The 24,401-nt window shown below is 41.8% G+C and overlaps 1 protein-coding gene across 1 annotated transcript in view; it reads left to right on the top strand.

Moving 5' to 3' along the window:
* Window positions 1-24,401, top strand: part of LOC144496025 (gamma-aminobutyric acid receptor subunit alpha-2-like) — a 274,394-nt gene that overhangs the window by 138,495 nt on the left and 111,498 nt on the right. Inside the window, exon 4 of the mRNA XM_078216981.1 lies at window positions 4,366-4,433. Coding sequence (XP_078073107.1) covers window positions 4,366-4,433 — 68 coding nt within the window. The remainder of the gene's footprint in view (window positions 1-4,365; window positions 4,434-24,401) is intronic.

Below are 24,401 nucleotides of genomic sequence, written 5' to 3'. Positions count from 1 at the left end.
GTCGGATCTCAAACAATGACGAGACAGAGTACAGGAATGAGATAGAGAATCTGGTGAACTGGTGCAGCAACAATAATCTCTCCCTCAATGTCAACAAAAAGAAGGAGATTGTCATCGACTTCAGGAAGCGTAAAGGAGCACATGCCCCTGTCTACATCAATGGGGACGAAGTAGAAAGGGTTGAGAGCTTCAACTTTTTTAGGTGTGCAGATCACACACAAACCTGTCCTGGATCCCCCCCCATGCCAACACTATGGTTAAGAAAATCCAACAACGCCTCTACTTTCTCAGAAGACTAAGAAAATTTGGCATGTCAGTTATGACTCTCACCAATTTTTACAGATGCACCATAGAAAGCATTCTTTCTGGTTGTATCACAGCTGGGTATGGCTCCTGCTCTGCCCAAAACTGCAAGGAACTACAAAACATCATGAATGTAGCCCAATCCATCACTTGAACCAGCCTCCCATCCATTGTCTCTGTCTACACTTCCCACTGCCTCGGCAAACCAGCCAGCATAATTAAGGACCCCACGCACCCTGGACATTCTCTCTTCCACCTTCTTCCTTCGGGAAAAAGATACAAAAATCTGAGGTCACATACCAACTGACTCAAGAACAGCTTCTTCCCTGCTGCTGTCAGACTTTTGAATGGATTTACCTTGCATTTAAGTTGATCTTTCTCTACACCCTAGCTATGACTCTAACACTACATTCTACACTCTCTCGCTTCCTTCTCTACGAACGGTATGTTTTGTCTGTATAGCGCGCAGGAAACAATACTTTTCACTGTATGATAATACATGTGACAATAATAAATCGAATCAAATCATACCAGGTTGTTATTTCAAATTGGAAATCTAGTGAAGAGCGAAACTAAGAAAAATCATCTTTTTCTGAGAGTGACACACATTTGGAACTCTGCCAAATGAAGTAATAATGACGAAAATGTTTGTAGCATTTAAAACATAATTAAATGCCATGATGGAAGAACAAATATAGGGGGATGCGATTATGGAATGCATGATCTTTCACTCTTAATTTTTTCTAAATTTACCTCATTTTCAATAATCCTACTTGAAATGAATACAAGACCAGTTTGGATAGCCCTGAGCCGAGTAAAAGTGATTGATTACTCTAAATAAACATGATGGGAAAATTGGAAATTAGATGGTTTTCATAAATTATGTGTTCCCTGATTCTGCCAAGCCCCAAATTATAAGGTTTACATGCAAAACCAGTAGTTACTTTTTAATTGTGAATATGTCAGACAGCAACAACTTGCGTTATATAACGTATTCAACAAAGTGAAAGGTCCCAAAATGTTTCATAGGAATGTACAAAACACAAGTTGGTAATGAGATACAAATGAAATGGAACTAATTGGATAGCTGTACAGAGAACTGACATGGAGTCGATGGGCCAAATGGTGGCCACCTGAACTATAATGATTTTATGACTCTATAAGGAGCGATTAGTACAAGTGACCAAAGGTTTGATTGAAGAGATAGCTTATTAGGAGTGTCCTAAAGCAGAGGAGAGAGAGGCAAAGTGGCTAGAATTGAAGGAGCACACAGATTTTGGAGGCATGTAGGGCTGGAAGAAGTTACAAAGATAGGGAATGGCGAGGCTATGGAGAGATTTGGAATCACACTTCAAATGGTAGATATATATCTTTTTTTTATATGTCATGTACATTGTGAAGATGTCTGTTATTCATACAACTATTGTAACAACATCCTAGGCTAGATTATTGGTATCAACTCTTTCACCTACCTGCCATGTTCTATTTACAGAAAATAGTTTCTTTATTTTGACTAAATAAAATATTACCAAAGAAATTACAATCTGTATCCTAGCTACGTTGTGAATCCTCCATAGATATTAACCATGGAACATAGAATGGGAATATTTATGAAATATATCCGTACATTGCTTCCATGTGACAGAATGTACAATGTTCCAGTTAGAAGTGATTACCAGTTATGTACTTCTGGGAATCAGCTCTTGAAAACTGATTCATCTGTCACTGCCTCAGATGTCCCAGTGCAATAGATAGTATCCAATACCCTGAACTTCTGAACAAATTCCTGTTGTGTGGCCTCCCCATCAGCTATGTTGTCTGTATCTCATTTCTTTTTAGATTATTTTTTTTCCAGTAACAACTCGGGGGATGAGCTCTATTCTATTCTCTATCAACAACAAATGCATTAACTTGCATTTATATTGTACATTTACAATGGCAAGATATTACCAAGTGCTTCAGAGGAACATTATTAAAAGAAAATTGGCTGATCCACTTAAGAACTCAGTCGACAGGTGACTAAAAGCTTGGTCAAGGAAGTAGGTTTTAAAGAGCACCTTCAAAGAGGAGTGAAACAAAAGAAGTGAAGAGATTTAGGGAGGGAATTGTGGAGTATAGGACACAGGCAGTTTAAAAACACTGCTGCCATTGGTGCAGTAATTGAAATTGGTAAGGCTGCAATTGGCTAAACACTGAGATCTCAGAAGTTAGTGGGTGAGGGCTGGGGGTGGGGGAGATCATAATTAAGGACCCCACGCATCCTGGACATTCTCTCTTCCACTTTCTTCCTTCGGGAAAAAGATACAAAAGTCTGAGGTCACGTACCAACCGACTCAAGAACAGCTTCTTCCCTGCTGCTGTCAGACTTTTGAATGGACTTGCTTTGCATTAAGTTGATCTTTCTCTGCACCCTAGCTATGACTGTAACCTAGCTACGTTCTGCGCACTCTCGTTTCCTTCTCTATGAACGGTATGTTTTGTCTGTATAGCGCGCAAGAAACAATACTTTTCACTGTCTGTTAATACATGTGACAATAATAAATCAAATCAAATCAAAATCACGGAACTAGAGGGCAAAAAGAGATTTGAAAACCAGGATGAGGATGTTCAAATTGTTGTTTCCAGACTGGGAGCCAATGTAAGTCAAAACTAATGGACTTGGTACAAATTAGAATATGGAAAGTAGAGGTTTGAATAAGCTCAAGTCTGTGGAAGATGGAAGTCTAGCCATCATTTTAATAGAAAAGCTTGGAAGGGAACAAGGCATGAATGAGTATTTTAGCAGCAACTGAGCTGAGGCAGGAGCATAGATGGTCAGTTTAAAAAAAAATCATTGGATGGCTAGGCCAGCGTTTGTTTCCCATCCCTATTTTCCCTTGAATGTGGTGGTGAGCTGTCGTCTTAAAAGCTGCAATTCATGTGGAGCAGTTTTACCTGCAGTGCTTTTAGGATGGGCTTTCTAGGATTATGAACTCACGGCAGTGAAGGAACAAAGATATTGTTCCAAGTTAGTATGGTGGGTGACGTTGAGGAGAATCTACAGATGGTGATGTACTCATGCATCTATTGCTCTGGTCCTTCTAGGTGGTACAAGTCACAGGTTTGGAAGGTGCTGTCAGAGGAGAGAGTAAATGTTTAAGATGCTGCAGGGTTTGCCAATCAAGTGGGCTGCTTTGGCCTGGCTGGTATTGAGCTTCTTGTGTTGTTGGAGCTGCACTCATCCAGTCAAGTGCAGAGTATTCCATCACACCCTTGATAATCTGTTGTTAGAGAGGGTCATTGCCTAGTCCTTGTGTGACATGAATACTAACAGCCACTTATCAGTCCAAGCCTGAATGTTGTTCAGGTCTTGCTGCGTATGGACACCAACTGGTTCAGTATCTGAGGAGTCACGAGTGGTGCTGAACATTGTTCAATCATCAACAGACACCCCCCTTTCTGGCCTTTATAATGGATTAAAGATCATTGACTAAAGAGCTGAAGATGGTTGGGCCATGTCACTACACTGGAGAACTCCTGAAGAAGTGTCCTGCACCTATGATGATTGACTTCCAATAACCACAACCATCTTCCTTACTGAGATAGAAGTATGGGACAATCTTGATGGGGTAGATAGGTGGTCAGAAACGTATCTATGAATTTTGATTTCAATCTTTCTGGGCATTTGTATTCAATCATTGCTACAGATATGGACTGAAACCCATGACTAGATATTCAGATGTTGTTGTCATCGTCTCGTTGCATTCACTGCCATTCCTTGGAAAAATGAGTAGCTCCTCTCAATTCAGTATGCTCCATAAAATGTCAAATATAAGTATTTCTAATGTCTGTGCAAAGAACCTGCTCCATATTTTCTAAAGATCAATATTTATGGCATATTTCATTCATAATATAGAATTTTAATCAAATCATAATTCTTTCAAGCTAAGCATTTAGCATGTTATATGGCAAATTTAGAATAGTGTTATAAAATATGGAGCCTGTTACTTGTGATAGGAATAGCGTCATAAACTGAAAAGATTATACTCACTACCAGTCTTTTATATTTTCTTATTTTACCAGAAAGAATAACTGAAGTCAAGACAGACATCTATGTTACAAGCTTTGGACCTGTTTCAGACACTGACATGGTAAGTACCAATATGTTTTTAAAATACAAGCATGTGAACCATTCCGTTTTTTCCAATGCATACAACAGAAATAATAATAATGGATAAAAAGTTTAGTTTATTATTGTCATAAGTAGGCTTACATTGGCACTGCAATGAAGTTACTGTGAAAATCCCTGAATCGCCACACTCCGGCGCCTGTTCAGGTACACTGAGGGAGAATTTAGCATGGCTAATGCACCTAACCAGCATGCACTGTGGGAGGAAACCGGAGCACCCGGATGAAACCTACGCAGACACTGGGAGAACGTGCAGACTCCACACAGTCACCCAAGCCGGGAATCGAACCCGGGTCCCTGGTGCTGTGAGCACTGTGCCAGCAGGATGTAATTATTGGTGGGATTTTGAATTCAGCGGCAAAGCAATGAACTCACTATTGATCTTGAAAGCTGCCCACAAAGATCTAATGATCTCCGCGACTTGGATTTCCCCTTTCCTGATGGCAGTTTACGTCTGGTGCTAAGACAAGGGGATTGCAATGCATCCAATAAACAGTGATGACAAGAAGCAAGAAAAGCAGCCAATCCCACTGAAGTATTCTCATAGAAGAAAACCAGTACTGATTATTCTTCACTTCAAATTTTCATATAGCTAAGTAAGTGATTATACTTAGATTGACACACAAGATAAATTGCTAAATCTGTTTTTTTTAAATAATGGAGAAATGTAACATTCTACAAATATAAAGTGAGCTTTTCAAAGCTAATGTTGATCATTAACAGTAATTATGACTTATCAACTGTTAAAAACACAATCACACCTCATTCAGCAAGGTCTAAGTTTCTCAAGAGTGAGACTAACTGAACAAAAGCACAAGTTTTCATCAATTCACTGACCAGCTTAGGTTTGCTGGCAACATCAACGCGGTACCCTCTTTAGGAGTGTAGCATTACTGAATTATCAAAGCACTGAGTGGTTGCAGCAGAGAAAGTTGCCATTCAACCTGTTGGGTAGGATTATCTGGCCGTGCTCGCTCCAAGATCGGAAAATCCCGCCTGAGGTCAACAGACCTTTGCATGGTCTGTCTCCCTTCCACTACAATTCCCATGGTGGGCAGGACAGGAATATTCCGCCCAATATGTCTGTGCTGCCTCTCTGCAAGCAGAATTTACCTCGTTCACTTCCCAAACATTTTCTCCATAGCCTGACAGATCTTTTCTCTTCGAATACTTACACAATGCTCTCTTGAAGCTCTCAATTTAATCTGACTCCAGCTTACTCTCGGGTAATGCTTTCCAGCTTCTAACCACTTGCAGCATTCAAAGGTTTTCCTTTGCGTCACCATTGCTTCTTTTGCACCTCAAATCCATGCCCTCTGGTTCTGGATTCAGCTACCAAAAGGATAATTTTCTCCCTGTCTGCTCTGTACAGAGTCTTCTTAATCTTCTCTTTTCCCAAGGAGAATAACCCCAGCTTCTGCAACCTATCCACATATCTCTAATACTTTCAAGTCTTTCCTGAAGTGCAAAAACTAGAGCTTGTCACCATGCTCCAGTTGAGGCTGAACCAATGTTTTAGACAGGTCTATCAAAACTTCCTTGCTTTTGTATCCAATGCCTCTATTTATAAAGCTCAGGACCTTGTATGCTTGATAATATCTGTCCTTCCACCATCAATGATCTGTGCACTTTTAACTTGGGTGTCTCTGTTTGTGAACCCCTTTAGAATTGTACCCTTTATTTTATATTACCTCGCATCATTCTTCCTCTGAAGATGAAGCATTTCACACTGCATTAATTTAAGGTGCTATTTGCCCACCCATTTCACCAGCTATCTATGTTCTTTTGAAGTTGAACACTATCCTCTTCAGAATTCATGGGCAAGGCAGCCACTGCTAGAACTGCTGAGAGTCCCTGACAAAAGCAAACTGCGACGGAGCCTGGACAAAGTTAAGTCTTGCCGAGGTCAGCCAACCTTTGGGTGAGGGCCGGAGTGGTTAGGGTAGAAGGGAGGAAAATACGAGCAGGGGGAATACTTCTGATAGACATAGTTGTCTTGAAAAAGAGCCCCCTTTGCCCAGCCACTGGTCTGCCAGATTTCATCTGACGAGCTGGACATTTGGTGGCAGTCTTCCCCACCAGGTACAATCCCAGTAGCGGCAGGAGGAGGCTCTTAAATAGCCTCAATTGGCCATAGGCAACCCCCACCCCATTGCTGCTAAAATTGAAGAGGGGCCTGGTGAAGTCACATAGCTTCTAGACATAGCTCCACTGGTATAGCGCTTAAGTTCATGGACCCTCTCCCCATCTGCCGTTCCATCCTCGGGTGCATAAAATTCCAGCCATTGTTTCCAAAAGCTTCTCCACTGCTGAGGTTAAACTGACTGACCTGCTGTTGCTGAGCTTGTCTTAATTCTTTCTGAACATTTGCAGTTCTCCTGTTCTCAGGCACCATCTTTGTATCTAAAGGAAAACAAATTGGGGTCTGCAGGTTTCCACCCTCACTTTCCTCGATATCCTTGGATGTATCTCAACCAGTCCTGATAACTTACCTTAAATTGGTGACCTGAAGTTGGTAATTGGCATAAGAAGCAACAGCACATGAAGAAAATCCTTTTTACATTGAGTGTTCGGTCCGGAATGCACTGCCTTAGAGTGTGTGGAAACAGATTCAATTGTGGCTTTCAAAAGAGATTTGCAAGACCAAGGGGTAAGGGAGGTGAAGGGGACTAGGTGATTTGAACTTGCAGAAAGGATGAACCAAATTGTCGTCTCCTACGTTGTGATGATTCTAAGTATATCCCAAAGATTTAAAACTCCAGTGTCTCAACTACCTGTTTTTTTTCACTAAGACTCGGGAAACATCCACTTCCTTGGTAAAGGCTGGTGCAAATTATTCATTTAATGCCTCAACCATGCACTATGCTTCCATGCAAAATTACTCTCTTTTTGGTCCATAATCGGTCCCATTCCTCATTTTACCACCCTTTTACAATTTATTTGCCTATAGAGGACTTCTGAATCCTCTTTGATGTTAGCTGCCAGCTCATTTTCACACCCTCGCTTAGCTTCTCTTACTTGTTTTATCAATTTCCCCCAAACCTTCGATTTTCACTCTAGTTCTCAATTGTGTTTTCCATCAGACATTTGTCGCATGTATCCTCGCTCTGCCAGACTTCCTTTCTTTCATTATGCAGGGGGCTCTGAATTTTTTTGCCATGCCTTTTTTCCCCTCTTGCAATGTCCCTTGACTCTTCCTGAACTACTCATCTACTCTTTAAAGGCAGCCCATTGTTCTGGGGCAATTTTACCTGCCAGTCTGCTGTTCTAATTTAAACAGAAGATTGAGATAAACTCAGCAGGTCTGACAGCGTCAGTGGAGAGAGAAACAATGTTTTGTCCCTGCTAAAGAACTGAAGAGGGATAGTATTTCTATCCCGCAGTTCTTTAGAGGGGGTCATATGGACTCAAAACGTTAACTCTGTTTCTCTCCACAGATGCTGCCAGACCTGCTGAGTTTATTCAGCATTTTCTGTTCTTATTTTAAACTTCCAGCATCCACAGTATTTTGCTTTTATTATGCTGTTCCAGTTTACCTGGACCAGATCTATTCACTTTCAAGTTGGCCTGCCCTGAATTAATTAATTTTACTCTGCATTGCTCCTTGACCTTTTCCATAAGCAAGCTATGATACTGTGATCACTGTTTCTAAATGTTATATTACTGACACTTGTGTCCCTCATTCCCCAGAACTATTTCCAGCAATGCCTCTTTCCTTGATGGACTGGAAACATACTGATGGAGAAAAATCTCCTGAACACACTGTTGAAACTCTTGCCCTTCTCTTCCCCTCTCACTATTATCATCCCAGTCTATATTAGGACATTTAAAGCCCCCCATTATAACTATTGTGTTATCCTGATAGAAACTTCTGATTTCTACATTGTTCCGTGTTCGTGGACACCTGAAGTTGCTGAATGTTTCAGTGGAATAATGACAGCCAACATCGACTGTTTTGTCGTCATTACTGCTGCAAAATCTTGGCTAATATAATAGAGATAGATGAAATAAGTCATTGCCAAGCAAAGAAAATATTATAGGATACCTATATCCTTTACAAATTAATTTGTAGATTTAAGGTTTTTGTGCAGTATAGTTATTCATAAGAAATCAAAGTATCATCATAATACTGTTCAATCTTTAGGCACTAATGAAATGGATGTTCAGGTGAATGTAGAAGATTTGTTGCAATTTCTGAGGAATTCCTTGGCCAACAACTAAAATAGATAATCTCATTTTTCATTTAATTGTGGGACCTTGCTGTACCAAAACTAGCTACTGTGTTTGCCAAAATAACAATGATGGATGTAATGAAGATGTGAAGGGTGCTATATAAATGTTCTTTTTTTTATGGAAAAAAGCATGCTGAAGTCCAATAATTTGTGAGTGGACTAAATGTCAATGGTCAGTTTTTAAAAAAAATGTGTGCTGAAACTATAAACTACGAACTGATTTTCTATATCAGTGATAAAGTTTGTGCTGAACCTTGTTGATTAGTGCAAGAATGCAAAGATGCAGAACTCAGTGAGAGAATAGGCAGAGGAATTGAAAAGTGGCTAGCCTCAGGGAGGCCAGCTTCACAATTGCTGATAGAGTATCAATTTAATCTGTGTTTGATTTGCCCACTGTATGGAAGAGTGCAGCATGAGCAGTAAATGGTGAAAGTATGTGTAAATTGAAAGAAAATTTGGCACTCGTATAGTAGTGTGGAAGAAAGTAGCTTGGTTGATGTTGCAGCATCTGTTGTTGCCTGGAAAGTTATGAGAGAAAAGACAGCTGGAAGTAGAATTTGTGGAAGACTGTAGAAAGCTATCTTGGAACTAAAAAGGATTCCTCTGGAAAACAGTGAAGCAAGGAAGATAGTTGGTGTTGAATTTTAGGTGGTGGAAAAAGCAGAAGATGACCTAATGAGCATAGATGTTGATTAGCTGGAAGTGATGTTAACGGACCCTGTTGATGAGACTGGAAGAGGGGGAAAGTGATGTGTGATCCTGAAAGTGGAACAGACACCGTCAATCTATATGGAATCATCAACTTGGGATTTAAGGAAAAGGACCTGCAGAAGCTCTGGTGTGAAAAGTGGAGTCATAAAAACAACTGGCAAAACCAGGAGAAAGGGCTGGAGCCTTTGCAAGATGGGAGGTGAGAAATAGTATAATCTAGGTAGGCCTGTTATAGAAACAAATACTGTAGATGCTGAAGATTTGACCTGCCATTGATTTCTGTGGAAAACCAAAGGTAAAGAGAGATACAAGCCTGGGAAGGAATCAGAGGTGAACCATGGAAAAGCAAGGGATGGGTGGTAAACTTCAACTTTGCCTCCTAGATAGTGTAAACCAGCAGAGTGAATCGCTCACTCTTTGAAGCAAATGGAAAATCAGGTGGTTTCGATAATCTGCTCTGATGGATGAAATTGAACATTTTTCTCATAATATTAATGGTAGATTATAGTAAGAGCAGTAAAGAACACAAAACACGATTATCGACATAATAGAGAAAGAAGTCAAAGAAGGATCCTGAGTAGGTTTGGTATATAGAGTTTTTAACATATCTTACAGAAAGACAGGCATAACTGAGAACGTCATAGTTTCCATGGTGACATCTTTTATATGGAGCAGTTAACGAAGTTAAAATAGAAGTTTCTCACAATGAAAACAAGCACATTCACAGAGGCTGACAATGGATGGAGATTGGTTCTGCACAATGCGCCATACCTTCCCCAGATCTGGAAGACTTTGATTTTAAGATTGTAATTTTCAAGTTCTCATTTCCTCCTATTTCTATAATCTTCTCCTGCTACAAACATTCAGCAGGTCAGGTAGCATCAGCAAAGAGAAAAGGGCCAGAATTTTAACGGACCACTTACAAGAGTTGGGAGGTGGGGAGGCCATAAAATAGGAATGGACCATGTTTAACTAGAAGTTCGACTTCTTTATATTGCTTCCGGATTTTACCAATGCAAACATAGCGAGAGACCAGTTATGTATTTGAAAGTCTAATTAACTGCAATAATAAGGCACATTTCACATTTTAACAATGAAGCACACAGAGTAAAATGCTTCATAATCTTGCCTGGTTAAATGAGATGGCAAAGAAGCAAAGGCTAAATGCTGGCTCTCTTAGGCAGGCTTTGATAGATCAAGCGTGCAGTGGTTGGTAGTGGGATGCACAGTGGGCCTTGCCACACAATGGCAAAAGGGGGAGAAATTGCCAGCATTGAAAGGACATGCTATCAGGTTCATATAGGAGCAGTGGCACTTACTCCAAAGAAACAAGAGACTGAATGTTTTAGGGGAATGGGGAGGCTTTCTGGATAGAAGGCGTTGGAATAAGAGAGAGGCCACCTCAACTACCAGGCTTTTATTTTGATGCACTTATCATCTTGCTGCTGTGCTTGCTTAATTTTTTCTAATCTCTTCTTGGTGGCTGATAAGTATTTGATAATGAGTGAGATATATGGTTTCATTTCCTCAATTAAATTTAAATCTTCCAGTTTGACTTCTTCCACTGGTATTCTTGACAATACATCTGCTGTGGTCTGGCACTTCCCTTGTATGTACTGAGTAAATGAATCATATTTCGTGAGTCTTGGTCTAAAACATTGAATTCTAGGCAGCGGTTTTGTAATTTCCTTTCGACGAAGAGGTGTAACCAAAGATTTGTGGTCGGTTTAGACCCTAATCCCAGAGACCCATGTGGCTGCTAATGCTTCTTTCTGAATGATTACATTCCTCCTCTTTGTATCTGTTAGTGATCTGGAGGTATAATAAACTAGTTTTCTTTGTCCATCTTGTTGAACTTGAAACAGCGCTGTGCTCAAGCCAAAGAATTATTGGCAACTCTGAATCATAGTCCGCTCAAATTTCTGGTGACATTGGAGATTTTTGATCTTTTCAAAAGCTTTTTGCTCGTTCACGTTCCAGCACCATTGTTGACTTTGTCACAGCAGCTGTCGTAATGGCTCTCTGTCTGAGGATCAGCAGTAATCCCTGAAGCTTGCATAATGTGCCCTAAGAATTTTATCATATGTTTTGCAAATTCACATTTGCTATTTAATGTAAAACCTGCTTCAGTAGAACTTCGAGTACCGATGGTCATGTTCTTCCCACAATGGGCCATTGGCATGACACTCATCCCATGCCCATCCAGGGTCCGAGGCATTTTTCTTTGGAATGTCTCAGGTGCAGAAGCAATTCTGAATGGTAATCTGTTAAAACAATAATGACCAAATTGGGTGACAAAAGTAGTTCGCAATCTGGATTCTTAGTCCAGAGGCAACTGCCAAAAGCTGCTGTTAGCATCAAGTTTTGTGATGGCAGTGCTTTTTACTAATTTGGCGAGACATTAATTCACTGCCGTTGGGCGGATCTCACGCTTTATTGATTTGTTTAATTGAATCAAGTCCATAGTCACATCAGTAATTACATAAGTATTGAATGCTGCGAATGTTAACCCTTCACTCTACAGTACTCACCATGGTGGACCAAATAAGATTATTGAAATGTAGCACTGATCCACGTTTTCTGGGTGCCCCTATGGCTGCTGACCTCCTCTGCAATCACCATGCAGGATTGCTTACTAAGGTGCACTCCTCTTCTCTTCCCTCCTGGGGAAAAGGACCTCCTAACTTGCCCTGGCACCCTGGAGGAGAACTTGCAAGGGAGGCATCACTGAACCTACTGGCCACCTGGGCTTTCCATCTGCCATTCTTAATGTAGCTTCAGGCCAGCTGCTTGGGTGGATTGAGTCTGTGGTCAGGCAGCAGTGAAAACAGAGCAGGCAGCCGTTTTAAATATGATGCCATACTTGCCATAGCCTCAGCTTCAAATTCCCATTTTCAGCATTCAAATGGCTGCCTCCCTTGAGTTAGTTGAACCACCACTCTTCACACAAACAGTGAGTGAGTTTGTGGAATTCGCTGCCTCAGAAAGCAGTTGAGGCCAAAACATTGTATGCTTTCAAGAAGGAGATAATATACCTCTTGGGGTAAAGGGGATCAAAGGATATGAAGGGGGCGGGGGGGCGAAGAAAGTCGGTCGGATCAGGCTATTGAGTTGGATGATCAGCCATGATCATACTGAATGATGGAGCAGGCTCGAAGGGCAAGACGGCCTATTTCATTATGTTTCTGTGTTTCCTCAGAGAGCTCACCTTGAGGGATTCCTAGCCCTCAAAAAAACATGATCACTCTCCTCCTGTCAACTTCCACTTTTAAGACCTATAATGTGCATCTGTAAGCTTGGGAGCCATTTCTCACCCCTGGTATTGCTCCTACTTACAGCCAGTGCCAGTACATTAATGGGCAGAGAATTCATAAATTGGAAGCGCAAAGGGACTTGGGAGTCCTAGTTCAGGATTCTCTTAAGGTTAACTTTCAGGTTGAGTTGGTAGTTAGGAAGGCAAATGCAATATTAGTGTTCATTTCGTGAGGACTAGAATACAAAATAAGGGATGTACTTCTATTTAAGATTTATAAGTCTCCCATATCTAAGGAAGGATGTGCTGGCCCTGGAGAGGGTCCAGAGGAAGTTTGCGAGAATGATCCCAGGAATGAAAATCTTGACATATGAGCAGTGTTTGAGGACTCTATGTCTGTACTCGATGGAGTTTAGAAGGAAGAGGGGGGGATATCATTAAAATGTGCTGCCTGGCTGTGTGAGTGCTTTTGGAGTTGGGTGGAAACAAGGAGCTCAAGTGGTAAGTTATAAGGAGGTAAGTAGTCATTAAACTTGCTTTCAGGGTTAGCTAAATTAGTTCTTTAATTGGGAAGTTAAAAGCTGCACTTTAGTCAGTGCATTCCTGAAACAGGAGTCAGTTCTCAGCTGAAACTCTGTCTGCCTAATTGTACAACTGGTTCAAACCAGTTCCAGGGCATTGTCGGTAGAAACCTATAAAAACAGACGGTTTATATGGTAGCACAAGCTTTCGGAGCACTGCCCCTTCATCAGGTGAGTACAGGATTTGTTTCACAAACAGGGCATATATAGACACAAACTCAATTACAAGATAATGGTTGGAATGCGAGTCTTCCAACCATTATCTTGTAATTGAGTTTGTGTCGACATATGCCCTGTTTGAAACAAATCCTGCACTCAGCTGTTGAAGGGGCAGTGCTCTGAAAGCTCGTGCGACCAAATAAACCTGGTGGACTTTAACCTGGTGTTGTGAGTCTACTTACTGTGCCTACCCCAGTCCAACACCGGCATCTCCACATTATAAAAACAGAGGCCAGTAAGTGCTGTTCTGTCTGCACGATGAGTGGCTAGTTGTAAGTGCCGCCTGGCTGTGTGGGATCTAAATATCCAAGGATATGTGTCCTATCGAAAGGACAGGTAGATGGGCAAAGGGGGCAGAGTTACATTGTTAGTGAGGAATGAAGTTAAATCAATAGAAACGATATAGGATCAGAAGGCATAGAATCTCTGTGGGTAGAGTTGAGAATTTGCAAAGGCAAAAAGACCCTGATGGGAGTTATGTACAGGCCTCCTAGCAGTAGTCAGGATGTGGGGCAGAAAATAAATCAGGAGATAAAAAATGCATATAAAAAAGGCAATACTACAATAATCATGGGGGACTTCAAAATGCAGGTGGACTGAGAAAATCAAATAGGTAGTGGATCCCAAGAAAAGGAATTTGTGGAACATCTTGGAGATTTTCTTTGGAGCAGCTTATGATAGAGCCTACTAGGGAACAGGCAACTCTCGATTTGGTAATGTGTAATGAGGCAGACTTGATTAGGGAACTTAAGGTCAAGGAACCCTTAGGGAGCAGGGACCACAATATGATAGAATTTACCCTGCAGTTTGAGAGGGAGAAACTGGAATCAGGTGTAATGGTATTACAATTAAATAAAGGTAACTTCAAAGACATGAGGGAGGAGCTGGCCAGAGTTGATTGGATAGGGAGCCGAGCAGGGAAGACAGTGGAACAGCAATGGCAGGAGTTTTTGGGGGTTATTGAGGCACAACAGAAATTCATCCCAAGGAGGAGGAAACGTGCTAAGGGGAGGATGAGGCATCCATGGCTGACGAGGGAAGTCAAGGACAACATAAAAGCAAAAGAAAAAGCATACAAAGTGGTGAGGATTAGTGGGAAGCCAGAGGATTGGGAAGCCTTTAAAAGCAAGCAGAGGACAACTGAAAAAGCAATAAGGGGGGAGAAGATGAAATATGAGTGTAAGCTAGCTAGTAATATAAAATAAGGTAGAAAGAGGTTTTTTCAATATACAAAAGGTAAGAGAGAGGCAAAAATAGACATTGGAGCACTGTAAACTGAGGTTGGAGAAGTAGTAATAGGAAACACAGAAATGGCAGAGGAACTGAATAGTTACTTTGCTTCAGGACATGATTTATTTAGATTTCCAGAAGGCCTTTGACAAGGTGCTGCATAGGAAACTGTTAAATAAGTTAAGTGCCCATGGTGTTAAGGGTAGGATCCTGGCATGGATAGAGGATTGGTTGACTGGCAGAAGGCAGAGAGTGGGGATAAAGGGATCTTTTTCAGAATGGCAGCCGGTGACTAGTGGTCTGCCTCGGGTCAGTGCTGGGACCACAACTTTTCACAATTTACATTAACGATTTGGAGGAAGGAACTGAAGACACTGTTGCTAAGTTTGCAGATGATACAAAGATATGTAGAGGGACAGGTAGTATTGAGGAAGCAGGGGGGCTGCAGAAGGACTTGGACAGGTTAGGAGAGTGGGCAAAGAAGTGGCAGATGGAATACAATGTGGAAAAGTGTGAGGTTATGCATTTTAGAAGGAGGAATGGAGGCAGAGACTATTTTCTAAATGGGGAAATGTTTAGGAAATCAGCAGCACAAAGGGACTTGGGAGTCCTTGTTCAAGATTCTCTCAAGGTTAACATGCAGTTAGGAAGGCAAATGCAATGTTAGCATTCATGTCGAGAGGGCTAGAATACAAGAGCAGGGATGTACTTCTGAGGCTGTATAAGGCTCTGGTCAGATCCCATTTGGAGTATTGTGTGCAGTTTTGGGCCCCGTATCTAAGGAAGAATGTACTGACCTTGGAAAGGGTCCAGAGGAGGTTTACAAGAATGATCCCTGGAATGAAGAGCTTGTCGTATGAGGAACGGTTGAGGACTCTGGGTCTGTATTCGTTGGTGTTTAGTAGGATGGGGGGGGGGATTTTATTGAAACATACAGGATACTGCGAGGCCTGGATAGAGTGGACATGGAGAGGATGTTTCCACTAGTAGGAAAAACTAGAACCAGAGGGCACAACCTCAAGTTAAAGGGACGATCCTTTAGAACAGACATGAGGAAGAATTTCTTCAGCTAGAGAATGGTGAATCTGTGGAACTCTTTGTCGCAGAAGGCTGTGGAGGCCAGGTCATTGAGTGTCTTTACGACAGAGATAGATAGGTTCTTGATTAATAAGGGGGGGTCAGGGGTTATGGGGAAAAGGCAGGAGAATGGGGATGAGAAATATATCAGCCATGATTGAATGGCAGAGCAGACTTGATGGGCCGAGTGGCCTAATTCTGCTCCTATGTTTTATGGTCTTATGGAAACTTAGAGAGGACTGAAAGGCCTGGATAGAAGAACATGGGGAAGATGTTTTCATTAGTAGGTGAGACTAGAATCCAAGGGCACAGCATCAGAATAAAGGGACGATCTTTTAGAACCGAGATGAGGAGGAATTTCTTCAGCCAGAGAGTGGTGAATCTATGGACTTTATTGCCACAGTAGGCTGTGGCGACCAGGTCATTGAGTATATTTAAGACAGAAATAGAAAGGTTCTTGATTGGTAATGGGGATCAAAGTTTACAGGGAAAAGGCGGGAGAATGGGGTTGAGAAATTTATCAGCCATCATTGAATGGCAGAGCAGACTCGATGGGCCAAATGGCCTAATTCTGTTCCTGTATCTTATGGCCCTATGATCTACAGGCAGCCAGCAACATATACGTTCTACTGAGTGCAGCTCCTCTGAACGACAAACAGACAGACTTTAAAAGGAGTAGGCTGGCTACACCATGTGATATCAGTGCACAGACCCTGATTGGGCCAAGTTTATGCACATGGACCAGAATTTCACACACCGCCAGTGGGTTTTTAGGCAGGATAGAGGAATTGGGGGAACAGGATTCCCTCCTGAGTTCCCACCCACCAAGACCATGCAACAATTTTACGCTGGGACAGGCAAAGACTCGGATGAGAAGCTTACTCTCACTCCAATTGAGGCCCTTCAGTAGGGTATTAAGGACTGTTTCTGCACAGCCTCAATTTTTAGGCTTGTGGGAGGATTTACCAGACGTCGGGAGGCCGGACAAAGAAGGGGCCTACATCTTGGGTGGGAAGAGAGTGGGGGCGCTTGACAAATCTTTAGCTCACAACATTTAAAGATTCAATTTCAAATACTATAATTAACAGAACAATTTATTAAGCATACAATTTAGGTTTATTGTGCTCAATACTTTGTACACTTGAAATAAAATATATAAATTATTTAATGGCATTGGCATGTCACATTATTGATAAAATAATGTCATGATTCACTAAGAGTCATTGTACTAAATGTGACAGAATTTATAAACATTTTAAACCATACAATGTATTTTTAACAATACCAAACATATTGGAAAGATTTGCACCTGAACTTTTGCATTATTCGTGAACTTAGATTATCTTTAATTATTTTAATCAAGTAAATTAAACATCTGGAAAAATGCTGCAGGGTTTCTTGAGGGATTGAGTGAGTCACAGCCGTAACAGCTTTGAACACACTCATACAGCACATATCCATGTTAGACTTTCTTTTCCATCTGGTTTTTGACCGTATCCTGAGGGATGCTACCTGAATTCAAAATGAGAATCCAACTTTTGATGTTAAATATGGATGTTGTGAATAAAATTGAGAGGTTTCTGTATGGGATGAGAACATGATTTCTATGATTAAGTGACCTTCCTTTGCTGTCGGGATCTTCTACCAAAGCACTATTGCCCATTCTCTTAAAGGCTAATTCCTTCTCCATACCTGGTGAGAATGGAGCAAGTAGAGCTTAAAACCGAGGCTGTGCCAACTGGCTTGGTGTTGCAATCCACCCGGATGTATCACAACTTGGTATGGCTCCTGCTCCGATCAAGACTGCAAGAAACTGCAAAGGGGTTGTGAACGTAGCCCAGTCCATCATGCAAACCAGCCTCCCAGCCGTTGACTCCGCCTACACTTCCCACTGCCACAGAAAAGCAGCCTGCATAATCAAGGATCCCATGCACCCCAGACGTACTCTCTCCCATCATCATCCTTTGGGAAAAAGATACAAAAGTCTGAGATCACGTACCAAACGACTCAAAAACAGCTTCTTCCCTGCTGCCATCAGACTTTTGAATGGACTTGCATTATATTAAGTTGATCTTTCTCTACACCTTATGACTGTAACACTACATTCTGCGCTCTCTCCTTTCCTTAACAGTATGCTTTGTCTATATTGCACGTAAGAAACAATACTTTTCACTGTATCCCAATACATGTGACAATAAATCAAATCAAGGCTGTACTTTGAGCTTCCTGGTCTCGGAGGCATGTGAGGCCCTTGTTGCTGAGAGTTGAAGGTTTCATAAATATTCAAAGTTGGTGCCATAAATTGCAGCCCAACCAGATTTAAATGCTCTGGCCTCATTGCGGAATAATGGGACTATGCGAGAGTGGGCTGATAATTAAGTTATTTGAATTGGTTTTTAAGTTCTTTGTCAGCCAGGAGGACTGATCCCTAGTGGATCACATCCTGATTCATTTAACTGAACACCGAGAATGGTTTTCTTGGGTCCCCAGCATTCATCGGCTGCTGCATGATTTCCTTGCCTTTTCCGAACAGGGATATAGTAATGGGACACGGGCATTATAGTGATCCAGGCTCCATGCTGGCAAATCGGGCTGAGGCTGCCACTCACTCCACTAGCTTCATGCTCTATTCTTGTCTCAAGTCTAAATTGGAGCTTTAATCTCTCCTGCAAACTACAGTGGAGGGAATCAAGACTCTGGCTTTGGTGATCTTCAACGAGTTCAGGAAGATCTGCCAGTTCTCGGAGGAGTATGTAGTCTCAAATTTTCAACAAAGCAATAGCTTTTGTGCATCTCTGTCTATAGACTTATAATGAAGAGAATGACGTAGTCAGAACATTATTCTGGAACATGGCCCTGATGGCAAATGTGAAAGGAGTATTATTATAGCTGTATATTTATCAGTCACTATTTTCAACAGCAAATATGCTTTTCACTACATCAGCCACAACAAGATCATATCCTCTACTAAGTTGAAGAGTGATTATTATGTTTGGCAGTAGAATGGTAATTAACTTTCTCCTTATAAAATAAAAATACCTCTTGGGCTTTTAGACTCATTTTAAATTGTTTCTGTATCAGATATATTAAATATACGGGAATAAAAGCAAAATACTGTAAATGGAAATCTGAAATAAAAACAGAGAATGCTGGAAATGCTCAACAGGTCTGGCAGTTTCAGGAGGTAGAGAAATAGAGTTAATGCTTTGAATGGTGTGATTCTTCAGGGGGCAATTCCTGGTCGGTGCTGGGGCAGCTTTGGAGGCAGTGACTGGGCAGTGCCAGGGTACTGTTTGGGCATAACCTACTACCCCCAGGGGCTGTACTTGCCTGTGTGCACCAGTGGGTTCTGTTTGCCAATTCCCCATTTTTAAAACCTGTTGTAAACCATGCCGACGTGATGTTACATCACCGATGAGACTTTTCTATGTGGGGTGGAGGGGACACTATAGGGAGGCCCGCTAATTATATTTAAATATATTATAATGAGGTACCCGTCATTGCATGATGGGAATCCTGTTTCATCAATAGCGACGCGGGGAACAATCAAGAGGGGAAATCCCACCAGCCTAAAAGTCATTTTAGGCCTGCCACTTGATTCTCCACCTCTCCTCCATTCCTACCTGCTGAAAATGGGGGTGGAAACACCTCCCTTTATTTTTTCTTTTGTCTCTCAATATTGTGTCACAGATGTGTGACCTTCATAGTTCTGAGAGCCAGCAGTAGTCCATATTCCAGATGATCCTGCAAACTTCCTTTCGAATACTCCTACTGGACATTTTAGAGCTGCGTAATTGAGATTGCATTATGACATTCTGCTACAGCAAGTGGAACAGAAATAGTCCCAGTCATCATGTTGTCTCAAAAACAGAAAAAATGAATGGATTTTACATGCGAGATATAATAGATCTTATGTGTGGAATTTAATGTGTGTGACCGGCCTGTCACCAACCAGTTTTGCCCTTGGAGGCCTGACACAATTACCATACAATTGGGTGCTTACCTGACAGTGTGGGGCATCCCAGGCAATCAAACCCCGAGAGCTGGTGGTAATTCATAGTCCAGCTACTGCCCAGGACTGACAGCACCCATACTTGGGTCTACCTTGATGTTCATTGCTGGAAAGCCCATTTGCTTTCCAACTTGCCCCAATTGAAGCTGGGGTGGGAAAGGTCAAGAACAGCCTTCCCGCCCAGAGGCCAATTGATTGAGGCCCTCGAGTTGCCACATAAGAGCTGCATCCTGCCAATGTTAGTATTCAACCAGCGGTGGTGGGGAGGGTGGGTGGCAGAGGAGGCTTGACAAGTGAACAAACTGCCAGGTAAACCCGGTGGCTATACCTGCAGGAGTCACTCATTCTTGGAGGAGCCCACCGATGACAAGGAAGGTAACCATTGACAACACCTCTATCTCTCTCCTTTACATCATGCCTCCACCATCACCAGGGCCTTCCATATTAGCCCCGATGATTTCTCCCCACCTGTATGTGTTCCAGAGGTCCAGCAATGACCCTCATTCTTGGGCCTGCTGCAAGTATTGGCAGTGGCCACTGTTCCAAGTGGTGCTGCTGATATTGGAGAGTTTCCACCTCTGACTAGCCTGCAGATCTCGGAGGCAGGACGTATACCCTGCAGGAGAAATCCCCTTCAGGAGCTCCCTTCAGGAGCAGTCAACTCTGTCAGCAGCAGGTCCACTCCACTGCCTGATGGAGATTTAATTCCGATGGGTCTCCCAAAAATGGTCATAGTGAAATTGCCGCCAGCTCTCCAGCCAATGAATGGCCCACTGCTGCAACAATTAAATTCCTAACGTTTGTGTCATTTGACCACGATCAGTGCATCAACCTGTAAAAAGCTGTAAGGTTATAAGTAATTGGAAGAAGCTGAATGTTTGATTTGCTTTTGTTCCCTCAGGCAAATAGAAATAAAGTAATTTATGATGTCAACTAGTAGGTTCTTACCAATACAAAGAGTATAAAATCAATAGAGGCCTGGCAGCTTACCTAAAAAAACATCAAGCAAGTATCAATTATTAATAGTACTGTGGACAATCCTTTTTCATCACATGGAGACTTATTTATGGGGTGGAAATTAATCTGGCCTCGCCTTTGGGCTCCGACTCAGCATTACATGAATAGAGGATGCCAGAACAGAAAAACTCAAGACCACTCTTGTGGCTGAGCTATCATCTGGATGCGGAGGCAAGATTCAGGTCACACTTAGTTTCATTTGGAAGAAATCCAATTTTCCTCTATTTTTGATCCCACAATATTGTCCTCTGGCCTGTTTGCAGGTCAGAAATGCTGAGAAGGGAACCTTATGGAGACAACAGGAGTCTCTGTCACTAGCTTGAGAGCTGGGAAGAGACCTTCCATTGAGGCAGGTCTGGCAAATTACAAATCGATGTAGGTAATTAACAGGCCATCAGTGGGCCATCCACTGGATCAGGACCCAGGGAAGTCCTGCCCACCTACAGCTGCTGACCAATCAGATACCAGCAGCTCTTGCTCAGCAACACCAGGCAGTGGCTGCTACAGAAAATATCGACACCAAAGGCCTGGGACTGTGGAGAAACCCAGGCCAGAGTTAAGTGATAGTGGCAGAGCTTTTGCTGCATTGGATTTGTGGAGGAGGTGGGGGAAAGGGACATCCCTCTCAATGCCCCCCCCCCCCTTTCTCAATGCATTAATTGCCCACTTATGGGCCTCAAATGGACATTTGAGGGCATTCTCAACCTGGGCATAATTGGGCTGAAAGTGGGAAAGTTGTGGTGTTTCCACCATTTTCATCTGGTGGTGAGAAATTTTGGAAGCCCATTAACAACACACTAGGCTTGAGAGTTTGCAAAGAAAATTAAAAGCCTGCTCGTGAGTCTGGAACATTGTGGAAGGTTAGTTAATGTATTTTCATACCTTCAAATGCCACTATTAGTTGAATTTAGATGTGATTCATTGTCAGGATCTGGCCTTTAAAGGTAAGTTGAATCTTACATAGTGTATTATAGTGCTTTCTAATGATGAGAGCACCGTGATGCAGTAAAAAAATGTTACAAAATGGCCTATGTGTTCATCTTTTCTGTTGCGATTTAAATGGCTCTGGGTGATTAGCGAAATCTCCCACAGACACGCAAAACCCAGCCCCCCCCCCCAGGACTCCAGCATATCCCACAAGGAACTCTTTCCCCTCACCCACTCTGGTACTGCCCCCAGGCAGTGACAGAGGCAGTACTAGGATACCGCCTGGGCCTGACCCCCTCACCCTGGGACTGTACTCACATGGGCGACTCTGATGGGTTCTGTTCGCTAGGTGTACATCATAAGGGACCTGTCATGATCAAGCCAATGTGAATGGACAGTCCAACCCTGGGACAATCAATCAAAGGAAATTTGGCATGTCTGCTATGACTCACTAACTTTTACAGATGGACCATAAAAAGCATTCTTCCTGCTTGGTATGGCTTCTGCTCTGTCTAAGACCGCAATAAACTACAAAAGGTCGTGAATGTAGCCCAATCCATCACTCAAACCAGCCTCCCATCAATTGACTCTGTCTACACTTCCTGCTGCCTTGGAAAAGCAGCCAGCATAATTACGGACCCCACGCACCCCAGATGTACTCTGTTCCACCACCTTCTGTCAGGAAAAAGATACAAAAGTCTGAGGTCACATACCAACTGACTCAAGAACAGCTTCTTCCCTGCTGCCATCAGACTTTTGAATGGACTTACCTCGTATTAAGTTGATCTTACTCAACACCAGCTATGACTGCAACACTACATTCTGCACTCTCTCCTTTCATTCTCTATGAACGTTATGCTTTGTCTGTATAGCACACAAGAAACAATCCTTTTCATTCCATACTAGTACACGTGACAAATCAAAACAATTTGGTGTAAATGCCAGATATGTATATGTAAATGGGGTCCTGACTTTTAAAGTCGGGATTCCCATTATGTCATTGGGAGGCGAAGACAATTGAATGAGAAAATGTCACTGGAGGTTTGGGTCTCCCGCTTGATTCTCCACCATCTCTACTGTTCCTATCACCCAAAAATAGGGACGGAAAATCCCCTCAAATAAGTTGTAATAACAGATTGTGCCTTTGATATGGTTTCTGGTTTGTTGATGCAGATTATTTTCACATGGCAGAATGTAATTATTTTTCCCAGAATAATGGAAGGCTTTCATTAGAAAGCTAGAGGTTCCTTTTTCCCTGAGGAATGTAAAATATTTCCCATTAATATTGTATGTGTAAGTTCTAGGTATTATTTGAAGTTAAATTCTAACTGTTCATTTGACACTTTAAACAACAGGGAACAGTTTGGAGAAGTAACTCAGGACATCTTAAGTTGTAGATCAATACTTATCGAAGACAAGGTGGGAATTGCACTAACATCATACTCTCTGGGTTTCTGGTTCAGCCTCAGGCGCAGATTGACATTCGGTCTCTTTTCTCTCCCCGTATCTTCTACTTCCCTGTGGACAGCAGGCTCTTGCTGCGCAACTTGTTCAGTGAAAGCTGCTGCTTGTTAACTTTTTTTTCTGAAATCCCAACTTATTCAAAATAAACAGTTTGAAATTTGCTGTCACATGGCTGCCATTCTCAAGGACGGTACTTGTTAAATTGTAAAACTGCCGGTCCTTTTCTTTGTGATCGCTATTTTGCTTTTAACCTACACTGCAACTTTTTTTGTTGTTTCTCCAAGCCACAGCCCACCGTTCGATCAATTATGTTATTACATACTGATCGTCCTAAATGAGGCAAGGCTATTTCTTAATTGGCTTAAGGGGTGCATGATCAATCTGTGATTGGTCTGCGTGGTGCGTGATCAGCTTCTGATTAGTTTCTTGAGGGTGATAGTCATCTATTGATGTCATTTCACATTGTGCCCTAACAGGTTGTCTTGAGGTGTCAACTCCTTGTGGGACCATCTCACTTATTAAAGTTTGTTTGTTACTGTACTTCTTGCAATGATAAAATTATGTTTTAAGATACCTTTCCTGTCTATTTGTTCAGGATAGAGGAAATATGCTGCCATGCCCTCATAATTAATATCATAAGCTCATTGCCTCAGACTTTCAATTGGTATTAAATTAGACCCCTATCAAGTGTGACTGTTTTCTACAGGTCATTTGAAAGTTGGTGTTACTTCTCTCTGTGGTTACTTTGAATGAGTTACTACTTTATTTTCAAATTAAAGGAGAGAGTGGCAAAGTTGCTTATAACCTTAAAACTAATAAAGAAGATTACAAAGTTGGTTCTGTAGACTACATATAAGTGAGAATGGTTTTGATGTTAGCTTTTGTTTGAGATTGGACAACATGCGATGTCTGGGAATATGGTTTCATCAGTCCAATGTCTAACTGATCTATAGATATCAGTATGTACTGCAGAACTTCATTAAAATAGGCACTTATCAATGTGTTTTTGTTGAGAGAATGGCTTTGCCATAGTACGTTTTAGTTGTATCTGCCTGTGCTTGGTATAAGTCAATTAAAAATACTGAATAGCTTTGCAAAACTTACCAATCAACTTGGAGCAATTACACAGTCTGTATTAAATACATATCAAATCAATGCTTGAAAGTTGATTGATGTGCTAAATAACACAACACATCCAACTAAAACA

This window comes from Mustelus asterias, chromosome 1 (genome assembly GCF_964213995.1).
Source record: "Mustelus asterias chromosome 1, sMusAst1.hap1.1, whole genome shotgun sequence".
NCBI classification, from domain to species: domain Eukaryota; kingdom Metazoa; phylum Chordata; class Chondrichthyes; order Carcharhiniformes; family Triakidae; genus Mustelus; species Mustelus asterias.
Note: the sequence above shows the minus strand (reverse complement) of the source record. Positions and strands in the feature narration are given on the sequence as shown.